Source organism: Colobus angolensis, unplaced genomic scaffold, assembly GCF_000951035.1.
Source record: "Colobus angolensis palliatus isolate OR3802 unplaced genomic scaffold, Cang.pa_1.0 Scaffold89, whole genome shotgun sequence".
Lineage (NCBI taxonomy): Eukaryota > Metazoa > Chordata > Mammalia > Primates > Cercopithecidae > Colobus > Colobus angolensis.
The window spans coordinates 4,621,966-4,641,514 of NW_012122820.1; the positions used below are offsets into that span (position 1 = coordinate 4,621,966).

General features: G+C 48.2%; 1 protein-coding gene across 1 annotated transcript in view; it reads right to left on the reverse strand.

Annotated features, from left to right (window-relative positions):
• The window catches only part of CRACR2A (calcium release activated channel regulator 2A), a 129,070-nt gene that overhangs the window by 38,965 nt on the left and 70,556 nt on the right, over positions 1–19,549 (reverse strand). The window contains exons 8-9 of the mRNA XM_011931065.1: positions 5,234–5,324; positions 1,960–2,055 (exon numbers count right to left, since the gene is read on the reverse strand). Coding sequence (XP_011786455.1) covers positions 1,960–2,055; positions 5,234–5,324 — 187 coding nt within the window. The remainder of the gene's footprint in view (positions 1–1,959; positions 2,056–5,233; positions 5,325–19,549) is intronic.

Genomic DNA, 19,549 nt, shown 5'->3' on the forward strand with positions numbered 1-19,549 from the left:
GAGGAGTGACCACCACCTTCAGGAGGACCTGCCCTTCTCATGCTTGTCATGATGCAGGGCCGTGCACTGACCTTCCAGCTGCAAAGGCATGGGGAGCAGAGGGGGATGAGGAGCGACCACCATCTTCAGGAGGGTCTGCCCTGGCCTCACCTTGCTTTCCCCGCCTGGCAGGCAGGAACCGTCACTGCCACCCCTCACCGGCATCAAGCCTAAATCGGCATTGCCCTCTCCTCAGTTCACACATATACACTCCTCTAGGCAGGAAGGAGCTTTCAGAGCACATCTTGTCTCTCCCCTGTCTCCACACAGGATCACTAAATAGTCCAGGAGGAACTGCTCCATTCAGAAAGACCACTAACAAAGGAACTTCCACAGCCCGTCCGTGTGAATGGCCTTGAGATCTAACCTAAATCCGTCTTGTTGTCCTTTAAGCCAATTTCTTTTCCTTGGTCCTTGATGGAGAAGGGGAACAGCTAAATGGCCTGCTTCATAAAACCATCCTTCCCAATTTCGCACGCTGATAGTAAATCTATATATTCCCTTTTCTCCTCTCAACTCCAATTCCATCAATCTAGAGAAGCTTTTAAGGGTAGCCAGAAGCCCTGAAAATTCTTAGGAAATAACTAAAACGGTTCAAACAGAACATAAACCTTTTTTATGTCTCGAAAGTGACTAAAAACCTTGCATTTTTATAGCTTCAGCTTTTCCTGGCTGTTGATTATGTGCAGAGCTTCCAATCCTCTCACCAGAGGAAGAATCAAACCAAGGTACATATATCATAATAAATTTAGTTTAATGAATGTGGCCAGTAAGGGGAGGAAGAAGTAACAACAAGGAATTTGGTGTGATTCTCAAGAGGCTCCTGTGTAATCAGGCAAGCATGCAGTAATTAAATCGAGTGGCAATCATTCATTTGAGGGATAAATCTAATTGCTAGGAACTTAATGCATCATAGAGAGGAAGAGAAGGAGTAGGAGAAGCAAGGTACAACTGCGGATGGGGAAACGGGGAGGCAGCTGGCAGTTCCCGGAGTAGAAATCGTCTTGCTGCAGAAGGAAGGAGACCTAAATTCATAGCTTGGGTAGCAGCAGCAGTGGAACAGTCTCTTGTCTTAGCAGGGCTGTCTTCAAGTAGATTTTAATGTGCTGCTAAAAATAACCCTCTCTATTGAAATGGAAGCAACGTGTCCTGGTCTGTCCAGAGCTGGATTCCTTCCAGCACGAGGCACAACAAAACAGGAGGCCAGTGGCACGCTAGCCTGTCTCCCTCAGGAGCCCTTGCTAAGGAGTGGAGGCCACTAAGTAGGAGGCTTGCCTAGGCAGTCAGTCTTTCTGGGGTCATTAGCCAGGCACTCCCAGCCATCGAGACACTGCCCTGCAGAGCGCACCACCCAGCCTGCCTCCTGGAGGCTCAGGTACATCAGAGAGGAGTGTCTGGTGTCTGCATTCTTCCTGCAGGGATGGGAGTAGCCACAAAGGATGCCAATGACCCTGTCCAGGCACCGCACAACCAGGGAAGAGACAGGCTGACTTTGGAAGCAGAGGTATCCATGACCATTCTGGAGGGAAGAAGCTTATCTGTAGCCTCCCCCCAAATATCGTGGTAGACAATGTCTCTTGTACCTCAGCATTCCCCTCTTTTCTTATACAGGAGGCAGGAAACAAATTCCAGTTTTGGCATTCTTGTGGCTCCTGGGTATAATTATAGGAACATGTCTGCAGATACCTCATGGGGGAACGCTTGGCAACTTTTCCAAGTTAAACACCTGGTATCGGAGAAGTAAAGGTTTTATCTTGTGATCACCTGTGATTTTAAATGCTATCTTTCGTACCACTAAATCGTTCTTCTCAGGTTAAAAAAATCAAAAGTCCTTAAGTGAATGGCAGGGAAGGTGGGCAAGAGGCAGAGGAAAGGATGGAGTGAAGAGCCAGGTACTCTGAGGCCATGACAGCAACATACCCTTTTCTGCTTCTGGGTGAGCTGCTCCAGCTCCTGCTCCTTACATAACAGTTTCTGCTCCAGCTCTTGACTGCGGGCTTGAAACCTCTCTGTGTCCTGCCAAGCCAGAAAGAGGGATACACAGGACCCAAATGTAGCACCCCTGGGTTATAGATTTTTTTCCCACCTTGAACCTCCTCCCATCAAAGCCCATCCCATTAGACCGTGGGGGCTTTTCCCAGAGCACTGCAGGGCCTGGTAACCTGCCTGCCCCATCAGGGAGGACCAAATGAGACAGAGCTAGTGCAAGCACTTAGTGAGGCAGGATGCCAACTCCCAGCAAGCATGGTCATGTCCAGTGACTGTGCACCGCCACCCTCCTCTCCACCGAAAAAAGGAGCAGTGTCAGCCAGCGGCGGAATACTGAACGGGGAGAGTTGGGGCCTGAGTTCAAACATCAGGCCTTGGTCTCCTCACGTGCAAATTGTGCGAGGCAGAGGACCCCCTCGGACGCCTTCCGACCTGGATACTCTGTTCGAGGTTGGGCACTGCCATCGGATCCCTTAACTTGGCCTCACTCTGGAAATACACGGCCATTACCTCTTCCTCTTGAGGGTCTAAGTGTTCATATTTTCCCGCTGTGATTGAAGTCTCCTGGGCCCAGCTCCTCAGGATGTTTTAATACCTGCTCCTTCCCTAGGCTGGGCTTTCCCCACAGAGAGGTGCTGAAGCAGGTGAGAAGGGGCCTGGTTGTGGCTGTGGGAGGAGGACAGTGTGTGGGCCGTCGGGTGCCTGATGCTCTCAGCAGAGCCAGATCTGTGGTGTAAGGGCCCTGAGCCGAGCGGGACACAACTTGGGTTCTGGCCCCGGCTTCACCCAACTAACCTGCTTCATTCTTCTAGATCACTGTTTGTTCACAGAAGAGAAACAAAAATACCCATGCCATCTGCAGCCCTCCACTTGCCTGAAGGCGGGATGGAGGTACAACGTGTGCAGGAAGAGAAGAAACCATTGTAATTGCCATATAACTCCCTACCGGAGCCCCCTGGGGTTCCTGAGACATGGAAGGACTCTTTCCCAAGGAGGACGGCGTGGGATGCTGCACTCGACGGGTGTCCTGGCACGCCAGTGGCCGCAGCACGGTGGTGGAACACGGCCCCCTCGGGCCAGAGGCCTCTGGGCACCTCCACTCAAAGGCTCAGGATGCTTCCTTGCGCATCTTCTGTTGATGTTACCAGGTTCTTCTGCCCATTTTTAGGCAGGTAAATGGGCAGAAGAACCACAGGGACAGCCTGTGATTATCCTCATGTTAACCACATGAATGGCAGAGGTACGATCTGACCAGACAGCACCTGCTCCCAACATTTGCTTCCAGAGAATCAGCTCCAGAGAATCTGCCTCCAGCTTGGCTACTGCTCCCCGTGAAAAATGCTGGGAGCAGCGAGAGGCTCCAGGACCCCCGTGATGATGTGGCTACACCCACAATGGGCCTACAGAGCATCCTCACAAGGCACCAGGACAGAGCGTCGAGGTGGTCCGGCATCACATCCTGGGGTTGGAAGGTGCAAGTGATTAGGTACTTCCTTCACAGTCAGACAAACTGATAAGTGTCAAGCCAGGATCCAAATTCTGGTCCAAGGGTTCAGCCTTTTCCGTGATGTCAGAAACTGTAGCACCACTATCCTTGATCTATCACCAGGCAAAAGCCTTTGTATCTAATGGCTTAATAGTGCTGCAAAAACATCTGGGCAGTTTCCACGTTCATGCAAAAGGCATAAATCTAAGCACAGCGCGTTAAAGGCATTTGGTGTCAAGAAGGGAGGAGGAGGGAGCAGAAGGGGCCAGGGAGGCTGGATCACCTGCAGTGACGCAAACTTGTCCTTGAATTTTTTTCCTGTGACCTCTGCCCTTGCCCATCCCCCATGCCCTGGCCCAGCATTTGCTTCTGAAATCGCGTCTTTTCCTTTAGCTAGGATCTCTGACCCGTAGTCACGGCCCGGGCAGAGGGGACAAGATGCCCCATGGAGCTCAGCCTCTCTGTGCAGGGTGTCATTTGGGACAAAGGGGGTGACTGTCCTATGGCAGGGAGGTGGGGTGGGGAGCTGCTGTTCTCAGAAACGATTTTGGGGTCTGCTGGTGAGAAGTATGTGAGTTCTGTCTGCCATCAACTAGATTGAGGGACAGGAGCAGCCAGAATGCTTTCAGGCTCTCCGAGAGGGAGCAGGCCTGGAAATGCTGACAAGCCTCCAGAGGGCACTAGTTGGAGGACAGGACCAGATTTTCTTGAAAAGTGTTCCGATTCCCTCTCAGTTTGAATGACATCTGTGATAATAAACGGAACAGTGGTGTTGACAATCTGAGGCAGCACAAAACTTAAAATTGGTTCAAGAGAAGGGGTTGTGATAACAGTCAGGCTTAGTGCTGAGCGGCAAGGGAAGCTGCCATCTAAGATCAGAGTCTTTTCTGCTGAGAACCCACCAAGTAGATAGCCCCAAAATGGGTGCTAGAGAGTTCTCTGAACCTTTTTTTTTTTAATTTAGTTTTATGAACATGTTTCCAGAAGGATCCTGCTTACCTTGGCAAAGAAGAGGATTTTGCCAATCCTGACTTCTTGAGACAAATGGCAGGGCTTGGGAAGTGGGGGATAAGGGTCAGACCAGGAAGAGGGAAGGGAGTTATCCATTTCCTCCATGGTATCTCTGGAAGGTGGGATTGATTTGTTTTTTCTTGGCTATGAAATTTTCCATGTGCCGAAGGGTAAAGGATGGGTAGCACAGGCGCTAACGCTTGTCCACTTAGGAGAGCTGCTGGGCACAGGGTGAACTGGGCTGGTGCATTTGGGTGGGCCTGCCATATAAATCTAGGAACAGTCAATGTCAGATCAAATTTAACAGAGAAAGCATGAACCTCCATCCTTTCATTCATTCACTTATTCATTCATTCATTCATTTAACAAATATTTGTTGAGCACCTGGTATGTTCCAGGCATTTGTTGAGCACCTGGTATGTTCCAGGCATTGTCTAAGGTGCTGAGGATACCTTAGTTAATAAAAGATAAAAATCTCTGCTCTTTTGCAACTTATATGTTAGCAGGAGAAGATAGACACTCAATGAAAATAAACAAGGATATTACATGTCCTGTGTGAAGGTGATAAATGCCTTGAAAAAAACAATACAGCAGAGAAAGAGGGAATCAACAGTGCGTGGATGGAGGCCCCACAATCTTAAACTTGGGGGAGACAGAGCAGATATGTCAAGCTGGCCTCAGAGCCAAGCCTGGGGAGTGCACACTTACCTTCAGGAGAAACTGCTCCTTCTCACTTTTGATTTGCTGTTCCATCTCCTCATAGAGATGCTGGATTTCTTCATCATAGGCAGCAATTTTCCTACAGAGGTGGCAAAAGGAGAGTCTGCATTGAGGTTCCCCTATCCCACAGCGATAGCTCCTGGAGCTCAGACACCAGTCCCCTGCTCTGGAGTTGTGGGTGTGGGGGTGACAGCATCGGTCAGGTCAGTCAAGGCTACAAGATCAGTCCCTCAGGATCAGCTAACCCGACAAGGGATGCGATGCAGACCACAGAGGCCTTGCGGCACCTGCCCCTGCAACTGGTAGGTTTCACGTGTCCTCTCCTCCTCCCATCCCCCAGCCATCACTCCTAGATGATCCCTGTGCTCCTCGGTGAAGTTTCCCTGGACCATCTCCCTTTATTGTACTTTATTTCAGCACAAGCCCATAGGCCTCTGCCAGACGTATCATCCCTGTTCCTGCGGAGCCCCACCCTCATAGACTATCTGAAGTTGCATTGTGTGGGTTTCTTTCCTGTTCTGTTTCCTGGTTTATCTTGTCCCTGTTTGCATGCTTTCTCTCTGCCTGTCCACATCAGGACCCTCTATCACTGCACTCTCAGAGGACTCTCCCTGTATGCTTGAGTTTGTGTGATCCATGTTTCTCATGAGATTCTCAAGAGATTCCATGATGATGACAACAAGAGCTACCACACCCCCCACCACAAAGCAAAAGGCACGATGTCTAGTGCCCGTGCCATCTCAGGCTCCAGGACACAAGCAGACAGTGCGAGACAGGCGAGGCTGGTTGGAGGATGGCGATGACAATGAGATGTCCTCATCCCCACTCTTCTTCTCAGCATCCTCTCCCCCCTCTTTCCTCTCCCCAACCAGAAAGTGAGCACCTAGGCACTCTGCTCCTATGGGGAGATGAAGACAAACACAGATATGGGGACGGGGTTTGTAGGTCATCCCCAGGGATGACCCTTTTCTGTTTCTCCCTCTCCCCACGATACATCCAACTTCTAATGCCCCTCCAAATTCAAACAGGAAAGATCCGGTATTAGCATTGGAACTGAAACTGGGAGTTATCACACCGAATTATTGACATTCCCAGGTAGTTGCATTTTCATACCCTTTTTGCTGACCATGCAGCGAAAGACCCTCTCTGTGGCTCCTACTCCCGATCCTCTCCCTATCCTGTTCAGGAAACTCCAGGCTCTGTGAACAGGCTAATGTGGCTCTCAAGACCTGTTTTGAACATGCAACAGACACACACACACACAAACACACACACACATACTTGGCCCCTGCCATTCTAAACTTACAGGATGGCAAGCCCACTGTGCCCTTTATTTAAGAGACTTTAATAATCGAAGTTCTCAATTTTAAGAAGTACTAGGAAGATTTCTGAACTGAACATCAAAGATGGAAATATATTTATTCCCCTGAGCCCACCATCATATTAACCCCTACCTCCCATGTCCACTTGGGCCTCCAATCCAGAACCAGACCTTCTCTGCTGTCCAAGGCTTTGCCACAGCCCAATTTCTGCCCCTTTCTCACCTGCCACCTGTTGGGAGAGCATTTTCACCACGTGCACAGGGGAACAATGAACAGGAGTCATTTTGATTGGCATCCTTCCAGCTTTACAGAAACCACAAATCTGACCCAGACAAAGGAACAATGTGTGAGACTCCATGGTCAGGGACATTCATCACAGAGCACAGCCTTGGAGTTGCCTTGCTTGGCTGCACCCCCAAGACCAGAAACTTGATTTTGAGTGACTGTACATTAACGGCCCAGGGTGGGCTCAGCAAGAGACGACAGTCCTCCCAGACCTTCGCAAGCCGGGACCCTGTCTTTATGGATACGTCCTGCATCCCTTACTCTTTTTGGCTGAGTAAGAAATCTCTTCTTGTTAAATGACCGATGTTTGGGATGGTTTCTTTTGCTCTGAGTTAACTCATAAGAATTAAAACAAAATCTTGGAGGAAAAGTAACGAAAAAGGCTCATGCTATTGACCCTGATACTTCAGTGACAGAAGCAGATACAGTTTGAAGGAACTTTCAGAAAGCAAGATGGTTTCTCTTGGTCCCTGGAATTATCAGATGCTAGATGGTAAATGATATCAAGGAAAACTCTAGACAGAGATTCCAGCTATATAAATACTGTAAAACTAATAAAGTAAGATGAGAGAAACTTAAACATTGATTTGGCTCTACTAAAGCAATTCATATAAAGTTATTCATATAAATGGCTTACCATTTATTTCTAATAACCATGCAGGGCATTAATTCTATAATATAATTAAGTGTGCTATATTAACTTTAATCTATGTCTTATTTGATTAAATTAACACACTCTAAGTTTTTCATGCTTGCATACCAGCTTGCTGGTATGTGAATTAAGTTATTTTACAAACCACTAAAAAATAACTGGCAGGAAGATAGATATGGTGTTTGAAGAGTGCCTCCTCCTAACCCTCACTCACAAAGGCTAGGCCTACTGCAAAGAAGCCCTGGGATTCCAGGTGGGCATCCGAGATCCTGGGCCCAACCAGACTCATATATGCAACCAAGCTTTTGGAAAGTTGGCCTGCTGTGAGACTCTCCAGGCTTGAACGACTATGACAAGACTGGGTTAGAACACACTAATCCCAGGAATGGGGAAGATTAAGGTGCTGTGCATACCAGTCATGTCACTAAACCAGTGCAGGGATGAGACGACTTGCATTCAGATCCCAGAACCAGCTCCTTTCCTCAGCGTGATCTTGGGTAAGTGCTCTGACCTCCTCCCATCCTAGAATGGTACCTGCCCTGTGTTCCTCCCTACATTGTCATAAAGAACACATGAGAGTGGATGTGGAAAGTGTCAGAGCCACAGAGCCCTCAGTCAATGTAAGGGATGATTTACTGTTGTCATTACAATCATGGGCTGTGGAGGGCAAAGGGCAGTGCTCCCCAAGGGGAAGAGGGTCTTGGTTTCAAGGATAAAAGACCTGCTGGGTTTGGAAAGGCTGATGCAATTGGGAAGATGAAGAAGAAATTGCTCAGTCAATAAAAGTGCCTGTCAAACCAATCCATGAGAGACCCAGACTGTGTGTGAGCAGGATCCAGGAGCCAGGAGCCCGTGTCTGCAGGAGCCCTGCAGTGGCTGTGCGGGCAGTGGCAGCAAGAGATACTAAAAAGATGTGCACATACGGTGAGTCACCTTCAGCAAGGCTCGCCATATTCCACCATCAGGGGAAAGAGACAACTCATCATGTTTGCTCATCAGGGGAAAGAGACAACTCATCATATACATCCTTGTTGCCACAATTTCTAAAACCACTTATATTGCCTAATGCATATAAACAGACTTTGAAGTCTTCTCTGTGAAGATTTTGCCATCTATTCCAACCCTCATGACCCGTTCTCTGAACTCTGATGACAGCAGATGTCTTCATTTGATCATTTAACAATTAACCTTAAATAGTCCTGAACAACTGATTCATTTGGGTTCATGTTGTCTCAATTAGATTATAAACACGCAGGCATTTATGTCACCCGCAGGGCCTGAACTCAAAATGTTAATGCCAAAAACCTGTAAAAACTCAATTTACAATTTTGGGCACCAAACTCAGAAGCTCATGGACCATTTTGAGGGAACACTAGATACCATGTGAGTTAAAGAACTTCAGAGTTGGAAGGTTTGTCTGATCTAACTACCTGTTTCTCCGGTGTTAAAAATCTTGTGACAATACCATGTCAAGTGCTTACCCAGACTAGGTTAGAATACCCCCAGTGACAGGGAACTTGCTGTTTCTCTAAGTAGTTATTTCACCTTTGGGATATTCTGGCTTACAGAAATCTGTCTTTCCATGACCCTACTCTTCTGCATAAAAGCCTTTCATGTATTTCAGAACGGCATCAAGACTACAAGGGTTCAGGTCAAGCCTCTCCACTTCCTGCAACTGTGTCTCACGTGGATTTTTTACAAACCCCTTTACAATTCCCTTCATGCTTCTTCAAATGGGCTGCAATGATCTTTCTCAAGCTATGGGAGTGCCAAACTGAATGTCCAGTGTGTGAATCTGATGTGTGCAGATTAGAGCTATTTCCTCTCTTGTTCCAGATGCTGCATAACTATTCATACAGCCTAAAACCCCATTAACTTTTCTTGGCAGCCACATTACAGTGGATGTGTGCTGAACCCATTTGCCAACTACAGTCTCTAAATCTTAGGTCTGTGTGATCATTTTTGTTTCAAAGATGGTACTACTGACTCGTATCTCCTCTACTTTGTGCTTCTGCCATTGCCGTTTTGAACACAGAGCAACATCTCAAATGTAATTCTGTTAGATTTCGTGTTTGCTAGTTCTAGTCCATCTTTCCAGCCCGTCACTATGCTAACAGGTCTCAGTTGGTCATGTGGTGTATTCAGTGACCTTCCAAGTTTTGTTGACATTTTAAATCTTCAATCAGGATGTAGGCTAAATAATCTATAATGTTGGTTTTTGTCATTTAATGTATCTGAGAGTTATTTAAGAGGCAGTTTATTAAAAAAGGTACAAACTATTGGTTTCTAGTTATATTATATTATAGAAAGAAATGGTTTTGGAATCTATTGGTTATCTTTCCTCTGTAGCCACAAACATGACCAATTTTTGCACAACTTCTATGAGAGGGATATATATTCTATTTGTAAGGTACACAATTCTATATTCATCTCTAAAGTGTGTTCATTAATGGTTTCACATACTTTAATCTTCCACGTACTTTTGCCTGACTAATGTGTCAAATCTGAAGCAAATTTGTTAAAGTCTAAAGTCCGGTTTTTATTAAGTTTTCTTTATTTTTCCTTTATTTTTTTATTTTTATTTTTTGAGACGGAGTCTGTCTCTGTCACCCAGGCTGGAGTGCAGTGGCCGGATCTCAGCTCACTGCAAGCTCTGCCTCCCGAGTTCATGCCATTCTCCCACCTCAGCCTCCTGAGTAGCTGGGACTACAGGCGCCCACCACCTCGCCCAGCTAGTTTTTTGTATTCTTTAGTAGAGACGGGGTTTCACCAGGTTAGCCAGGATAGTCTCAATCTCCTGACCTCGTGATCTGCCCACCTTGGCCTCCCAAAGTGCTGGGATTACAGATTTGAGCCACCGCGCCCAGCCTGGTTTTCTTTATTTTTTCTAAAAGCTTCTGCCGTATGTATCTTGCTGTTGTGTTGTTTGGCGCATAAAGCTTAATATATGTTGTATCTTCTTTATGGATGGAACTTTTTTCATTACTTCAAAATATTCCCTTTTTATCTTCCTTTACTCATGCCATTGGAAAAACGTTAGACAAAATGAGGACAACAATCTGTAGCAGAGCTCTCTGAGATGTTAATTAGTGACATGTAGGCATAGCCATTCAACCTATCTTCTCTTAGCCATTCTCAAAACACTCCTTCTGGCTGGGCACAGGGGCTCACGCTTGTAATCCCAGCACTTTGGGAGGCCAAGGCGGGCAGATCACCTGAGGTCAGGAGTTCAAGACCAGCCTGACCAACATGGAGAAACCCCCTCTCTGCTAAAAATACAAAAAGTAGCCAGGTGTGGTGGTACACGTAGCCCCAGTTACTGTAGCCCCAGTTACTCAGGAGGCTGAAGCAGGAGAATCACTTGAGCCCAGAAGGTGGAGGTTGCAATGCGCCAAGATCCCACCACTGCACTCCAGCCTGGGTGACAGAGTGAGACTCTGTCTCAAAACAAACAAACAAACAAACCAAAACACTTCTTGACCTGGCTCCCAGAACTCAAGTGGTATCTATTTAATTATTCCATTTTCTACTATCTGACCCTAATCATTTTGAGTTACATAACACGGGAGAGATGAAGAAGAGGTAGATGAAAGAGGAGTGAGGGCAAGAGACATGAGTTCTCAGTGGAACAGAAGGACAAACGTGGAGGAGCCAGAGTTAGCAACAGTCATGAGCACTCATATTTATCCTCCCCGTCCTTTTCTTTCCCCGTGATAGCTGGGTAGTTCTTCTGGCATGTTTCAGGGCAGTCTAGGTCACAGACCCTTTGCTGACATGCGTATGGTTGCCTCAGAGTTTATTAGATCCAGAATTAGAAGGTCTGGGTTCAAGTCTCGGTTCTGATATTTACAAACTTTCTGGCCTTGGATAAGTCACGTTACCTCAGTAAGCCTGAAGTGTTCTATATCTGAAAAATCAGTTGGTAATACCTACTTTAGATAGAAGTTGTGAAGATTAAAAAAGATAATGCATGTGGAAGTGTCTAACACCATAAGATGCATTTCATAAATTCTAATTAAATAAGTTTTCTGATTCTCCAGAGGCCAAGGACCCCATTTGAGAGTCACTGCTCTATAGATGTCAGCCAAGGGTCAAGTAGAAACTGGGGGGTGGAGGATCAAGTGGCAGCTTGGTGTACGTGGTGTGAAGAAACGTGGGCAGGAATGGTGAAGGCGTTGGGGAGAGAAGACACGGGGGTGAATAAAACCTGAGGAGGCTCAATAGAGAAGACTAAATGTGGAAAGAGACGTCCATACCTTCCATTGAAAAGTGTTGATTAAGCCCTTCTTACAGTATGACCCTGGGCAAAATACTTCAGATTGAAGTTATACTCTCTGTATAATTTAGCATCTAAGAATATCGAGCCCAGTGCTATCGTGGCAGGGAGGAAAGGAACAGACAGAAGAAGCTACACACCATGAGGCAGACCCAAAAGAACCCTCCTAGGTTCTGTCTGACGGTCATCCTGTGACCTCGGAGCCCTGCTAGGGGGAAGTGAAGGAAGCTTCCCGCTCTGGTGGTGGGGAGGATGGTGGAGTTCTCAGGGGAAAAGCTAAGAAGAGGTGAGTTCAGAATAGGGAGATTTTCAACAGCAGAGGGGAGAGAGTAACAGTGAGATACTGCGGATGCCGTAAGGGCAGTGATGGATCAGAATGAATGAGTCCTACTGAAAACCCAGATGAAAGCCCAGGTCCAGCTCAGGGGATTAAACATCTTCATCCAAGATGTCTGGTTCTGGCAAATGTCCCTCTCTAAAGGATGTGTGTGTGTGTGTGTGTGTGCGTGTGCGCGCACGCTCACGTGTACGTCTGGTGCTGGGTTACTGGGGAGCTAAGGATGGGAGGAGGATGGGATGTGTGAGAAGGATGTAGGGGTGAAGAATTCATGAGTCTAATGTAAATACAAAGCGTAGCTTCTGAGAGGCCTTTACAGATAATTTGCAGGGAACTAGAAGGTGAGATGTAGTTAGCATTAACTTATCCTGCCAGCCTCCCACAGGAACTGTGAAAATTAATTAACCTTCACAAAGTGCTTTGCACACTGAGAGTTAAGGTGCTACGCCAGAGCAAAGAATTAATACTCAACATCACTGGAGTTCCAGCTAACAGCACAGAGGCCAAGGCCTTCCTGCTGTGGAATACTGCTTGGTCAAAAGATTTTCTTAGTGCTTCTCCTCTCCTTTGTCCTCCCTTTTAAATAAAATCTGTTGGGATTTCAGAGGGTCTTAGAAAGTCGTCCACTCCCCTGCCTAGGTTGTAGGCAGGGGTTTGCTGAAATCATTCCAAGAAAAATGTAGTTTCTGCCGGTTGTAAATGAAAGTCTAGGCTTGGCCTTGGAGAGAGGAAATGGCATTTCTCTACAATTTAGGTACATTTCAGGAGCTTGAACTCAAGGCAGAGTTTCAGAAATGGCCACTGGCCTTGGAGAGTTGTCATTCTGATTGTATGTGTGTCTTTGAGGCTGTGGTTTGATCAATTACGTCTCCTGGTTTGCCAAGTTTCGGCAAAGGCAGATGCAAAGAGGAGAATCCCTCCTCCCCATCACAGAATGAAAGCTTATAAAGCTGATGTACTCCCTACGTCTTTGTTTTTCAAGTGAAGAAAATGAGGATCAAAACAGTGAAGTAACCAGATTTCCAAGGGTCAGAGTAGCGGGCAGAATCCAGGCCTTGACTCGGGTCCCGTGGCTCCATTCACATCACTACAATGTCTGGCCCAGCAGCCTAGGTTGTAAAATAGATAACTCCATATACTTGCATTTAGCATTGTCAGTGTTCCAAATTACACCTGGAATCTGTCCACTGGGGAGTGAGCACGACCTGGAGCGAGGTATGGGGCCAACAGTCCGCACTGCTATGGTCAAAGAGAGGTGAGATTATGGGAGGGGCTTGACTCCTATTCCTCCATGTTACCCACATTCCCTCCCACTCCCTGCCCAACGTGCTGATGACAGAACGAAGACCCTCGACTACAGAAGTCTCAAGAAGTCTGCTCTTTGCAAGAGAAGAACATGGAAGCAAATTCAGCCTCAGTCAGTTTTATGCTTGGAATGGGAACGGTAAGCAGGGTTTTGGACTCCCCACTGCCCCCTGCCACCTTCTTCGGGCAGCTGCAGTCCTCTGACAGCTAAGAAGCTCCCACTGGAAAAATCCTGTTTCGAGTTTTGTTCCCCTGAAATCAGTCTATCTCGGTCTCTGTAATTATCTGCTGATCTCTGTCTCTCTCTGTCTCCATCTCTCACACACACGTGGGCGCGTGCACGTGCACACACATACATGCACGATTAGAGTAGAAATGAATGAAAGGAAAATGTAAGAGTTTGTAGAAAATTCTGCAAAGACTGTGAAATTGCCAATTGGATTTTCAAGATGGATGGTGTCTTCCAAATCAGACTCTGCTGCCTGTATAAACCAACTTTGCAGCTTTATCCCATTCTATAAAGCAAACGTTTTTTTATTTTATTAGTCAGGTTTACAAATCATGCCCATGGTGTACACAGAGCACAAACAGTCCTCACTTTCCAATTTGCTCTCAGGGCAATGTTAACAATGTGCTCAACATAATAATAAACCCACAGAAGACATGCATTCGATGAAGTCTCAACCTCGTCACCTAGAGTCCCTGCCGAGAACTTCACCCTAAGAATAGGAGTAGCACTCCAGATGGGAAGGGCACCCCGGGATGTACCTTTTGCTGGCTGATTGATTCTGGAAGAGCTGGCTAGAGCAGCATTTCTCAAAGGGTGGTCTACAGCCTGCCTGTATCAGAACCGCCTGGGATGTGTGTTATGGTGCACGTTCCTGGGCCCCTTCCCTGAGACACACCGATTTAGACTCTCTAGCGGAGAGGGAACTACCTTTTAATTGAAAAATCCTCTGGTAAATCTAAGCAATCTACCATTCGACAACTATGAAGCTGAGGCCTTCCCCAAGGTCACGAAGAACGCTGTGGAATGTAAGGGCCACCTGCCAGGAATCTGATGCTTTATTTGCGGCCCTATTGGGAGGCAGGGCCAGCGATGTGATGACATCTCTTCCCTGAAAAGCTCCGGGGACAGCTTCCTTGTCCTCCAGGCTCCACAACACAGGCTGCCGATCCTCAGGCTTGTGTGGGGGTGCAGGCCATCACAGCTGGGGCTGCCTGTCAGTCTGTAGGGTGCATTCCTCCTGGTCTGGACACCTTCCCAGAGCCCAGGGAATCACTGCAGACAGGAAGTGGCTGAATAGCAGCTGGTAGCGGCTGCAGCTGAAGAGCCTGTGAGCTCCCAAGAAACGGCCTGAGGTCTGATTCAGATGGACAAGGGAACACTGTGCAGATGAGGAGCTGATTCCAAGGAGGGCATGGGGACTGCTGCTAAGCTTGTCAAGGCCGAGTATGGTCAACCAATGATGCCAAACAGGCAGCCAGCTGGTATTCCCAGGCTACAGGGCTGCAGAGGATTGAGTCGGAGACCTCCCGGAGCACAGCCTGGGACTGGCCTTTGATCTAGAAAGCACTTTCCTTCAGAGCTCAAAGCACCCCTCAGATACTGCCTAATTCACCCTTGCCCCCACACATTACGAATACAGATGTTAAGCCCCCACCTCAGACAACTGAACTGGCCCCACTGGGGTGGGACCTCTGGCATCCCAAAGTGGTTCTGGTGAAAAGTCTGGATCTACTGCTGCCTCCAGACAGCACTGCTCGACATCCCCCGGAGATCTCAAGCTTTTGTTCCAGAAAAGGGTAAATGCAGAGGATGCTTTCCATGGCAAAGACATTCCCAGTTCCAAGTTCTCCCCAATGTCTACACTATCTCCCTCGTGCTGAGGTGTGAGGACCTCTGCACATCTGCACTGCGAATGCAGAGGGGACTTGCTCAGTGGAAGTCTCACCTTCCTTCCTTGGAGAGAAGTGGAGGCCCAGAAGGCGCCCGAATCCGAAATTTCTTCAACTTCTGTGCAAAAGGACAAGGGTGAGGGAGACTGAATGCTCCCAGACCCCTTCCCTGCTGCTATTTCTGATATGCAGGTTAAAAAAAATTCACGGCCATGAGTGAGGACGACTCTGGGTTGTTTCTAACAATGCTCCAGGACACTCTGAGGGGTCCTCCTGGCCTCCGCTATCCAGGGCTTGCCTAGCACTCAGCCACCTCAGTTCACCTCCTCCCTCCCAGGAAGTGGGGGTAAATGTGAGGAGGAAGCTGGGGTGGGCCTTTTCCACTCACAGCCACAGTGCGACCTGGGGGATATGGCCCAGCCTGGGAGGCTGGGGGCAGGGAGTGTGTGTCCTGCCTAACCTGCATAAGGCCGAACTCCCCCAGAGGTCAGCCTCATTTTTCTCTGGCCCTGTGGGAGAAAGGTGTGTGGTCTGCACAAGGAGAAAAAGTAGAGGCTGTGCTGCCCATGGCAATGCTGTCTAAGGTTTCATTTGCAGGAGGATTTTCTGGTCTGTCTTGTGCAGAATTTCCAGGCATCTAAGTGCCGTCCCCTCGGTGCAATCACGAACTCCTCAAGCAGAGGGACTCTACGTTCCCTTTGCTGAACTCAGAGCCTGGCATGGAGGGAGTGCTGGTTCGATGCTAGCTACTGGTTACACATAGACTGTTCCCCCGGTGCCTGGCCCGGGGCAGACATGCAGCAGTCGTGACCTGAGCTGTCATCCCCAGCATCCGGGATAGGCGCTCATTGAAATGTCATCCACTATAATGAAAAGTGAGCGTGTGGAGGTGCCTGGGAGATATTCTCACAGCTCAGCAGAACCCGCTCTTCCCCTCGGGATTCCTCTAGGCTCCCTCCCAAATCAGGCCATCCCCAAGAGCTTCCTCCCCCTTCCTCTCTAAAACCTGAAAATGTCCCTCCCACAAACAACCTCCACCTCCAAACTCACTTTCTAGATGTCTCAGAATCACTTAATCTCACCCTGAGTCATTTGTAAAGAATCCCATTTTCATATCCTATACCCTGTTGGGATTTCCAGTCTCTTGTTTGACGTCTGAGTTGCAAGTGCCTTTATAGATGGGCCCACCAGCAAGGTGCGACCCACCTTTCTTTAAAAAATAGAAGAGACCGAAAGAGGCTCTAGTGGAAAACATCAGAGGCTGCCAATAAGGAAGCTGATGCACAGAGAGGTAATGCAAGTTGCCTGAGGTCACACAGTTGGTAAGTGCCAGTGGCTGGGCAGGGGCTCCAGTCCTTCCTGCCTCCTATTTCAGTGCCCTGCTCAATACGGTCTGCAGCTCTCAGGTTCTGCATCTGGAGAATACCTCTGGAATGGGACTGGTCAAAGAGTTCAGTGAGTCCCCAGTCCCAACACAGTTCCCTAGCCAGGAGTGGGCCTTGCTCAGCTGACTCCAGAGCAGGCATGGCTGGCAGGGATACTGACTGAGGATGGGCATGGAGAGGCTGGAACCTTCGGATGAGCTGGTTGTGCATATGCAGCCAAGAGTGGCTTGACTTTTATCTCAACAACGTTTCAAGCACAATTACTAAATGAGGACAAACCACTAATAGAGGCCCTTAAAGATGGATATCAGGGCTAAGCAGCTCTCCAGCAAGACAGGAGCACTTGTTTCTTCCTGCAGAAATGCAGGCCAGCCGAGGAGGTCCTGCAGATGAGATGCCAGGCTAAGGCTGGGTAATTGCCCACTGGTTCAGACTGCAATGATCTCCTTCGAGAAGAGAAGAATGCCTTCCTTTCTGGGAGAGGCCACTTCACTTTTGCTGTGGCTCCTCCAGGTGATCAGTGCTGGGGGTCAGTAGGGAGAAGGGGTGAAGTGGGGTAAGCAACTAATCTAGTCCCCTCATTTTACAGATAGGAAAACCAAGCCTCAAGAGAGGCCATGAAATCTGAGCAGTCACAGAGCTGGCTGGTTGCAAAGCCATACATGCCTCAAACCCAGAACTCCTCATTCTCAGCCTCCCACTTCCCAAAGTTACACGTTAAGCACCTGGACACCCTGTTAAAATACAGATTCAGTGAGGCTGGGGGTGAGGTCTGAGACTCTCCACTCCTAAAATGTTTCCAGGTGATGCCAACGTTACTGGTCCATGGACTACACTTTTTTTTTTTTTTTTTTTTTTGAGATGGAGTCTGGCTCTGTCGCCCAGGCTGGAGTACAGTGGCCGGATCTCAGCTCACTGCAAGCTCCGTCTCCCGGGTTTATGCCATTCTCCTGCCTCAGCCTCCCGAGTAGCTGGGACTACAGGCGCCCGCCACCTCGCCCGGCTAGTTTTTTGTATTTTTTAGTAGAGACGGGGTTTCACCGTGTTAGCCAGGATGGTCTCGATCTCCTGACCTCGTGATCCGCCCGTCTCGGCCTCCCAAAGTGCTGGGATTACAGGCTTGAGCCACCACGCCCGGCCCATGGACTACACTTTGAGCAGCAAGTCACTACACTGTTGTCTGGAAGGACACAGAGATCCTTAAACTTAACCTCTGATTATACTGATGCTCAAACTCTCCACTTCAGCCAGACAAATCCTCTAAGACTAACAAAGATACTCATTTAAAATACTAACAGTGACATTCATTGGATACTTACGTGCCAGCACTGTTCCAAATACTTACAAGCATTATCTCATTTAATACTCAAAACTCTGTGAGATGGATACCATCACTGTCTTACAGACAAGGAAGCTGAGACTCAGAGAGGTTAGGTAACTTGTCCTAAGTTGCACAGCTAGTAAATGGCAGAATCAAGAATCAAACTCAGTTCTGTCTGATTCTTTTTTTTTTTTTTTTTTTTGAGATGGAGTCTGGCTCTGTCGCCCAGGCTGGAGTGCTGTGGCTGGATTTCACTGCAAGCTCCGCCTCCTAGGTTCACGCCATTCTCCTGCCTCAGCCTCCCAAGTAGCTGGGACTATAGGCGCCCGCCACCTCACCCAGCTAGTTTTTTGTATTTTTTAGTAGAGACGAGGTTTCGCCATGTTAGCCAGGATGGTCTCGATCTCCTGACCTCGTGATCCGCCCGTCTCGGCCTTCCAAAGTGCTGGGATTACAGGCTTGAGCCACCACGCCTGGCCAGTTCTGTCTGATTCTTAATTAGGTAATAGCTACATAAAAATACACCCTTTAATCCTTCCCTTCTCTGAGCTTTGGGAGCCTCTCCCCAGAACGTTCTTAACAGTCCTCCAGCCAAACTATGTTTCCTCCAGGGCCTCAGCGTCCTCATAATGCAGAGTCCTAAAAGTCCTTTCTCCCCAGATCTGTGTATACCCAATGGACCTCAACAAGTTATTTTTAGAGTTGAGGTTGGGGAGACACAAGACGAAAAGGAGCCGGGACTCAGAATAATGTGTAAATAGATGATCTACACAGCAAGACACACGGTGATCTCTTCTTGTTCAATCAGAGGCTGCACGCTTGCTCTAAGACTATTTCAGCACAGACTCTGAAACTGCCTTCCAGGCTTTCCTGGAAGTACCTGAATGGAGGAGCAGGTGCTCTCCGGAACTGCAGAGCCGTGGGATTGTTGAGGATTCCTGCAGAACGTGAGCAAACCTCTGGGTGTGGACAAGATTTCACGGCAGAAGCAGGGGGCAGGGCCTCCTCTGTATGCTTCCAAGATCTACTCGAAGCCAGCCCTGTGTTTTGGCCTCACCTTCAGGGTTATGAACCATCCCCAGTCATACCACGTCTAAGTCCATGTTCACAAAATGCGAGCTCATGGCTGTAAATGTGTGGTAAAGGACTAAGAACAGCACAGTGCCCATAACCATGCATTGATTCTCATGAAGGGACTGGTGTCTAGCGGGCTTGCCCCAGTTTTGTGATACACCCGCCTGTTCTGACTCTGGTTCAGTTCTTCAGCAGCTTCTTCAGATGTTGCTTAACTTGCCTGGTCCTGTCTCCTGGAGAGGTCTTGGAGGCAAATATGGCGGAGGAAGATACATGAGGCCGTGACGGGAGAGAGCGGCCAGGAGGAGGGACATTCAGCAGGGCTACAGGTCACCTTACCAAACATGCCACCTCTGCAAAGTAGGCTGATCTGGCACTGGGGGATGGCCCAGTATGTTGGGGCCTTACTGCCTGGAGGGAATCAGAGTGATTTTTCTTCTGGTCACGG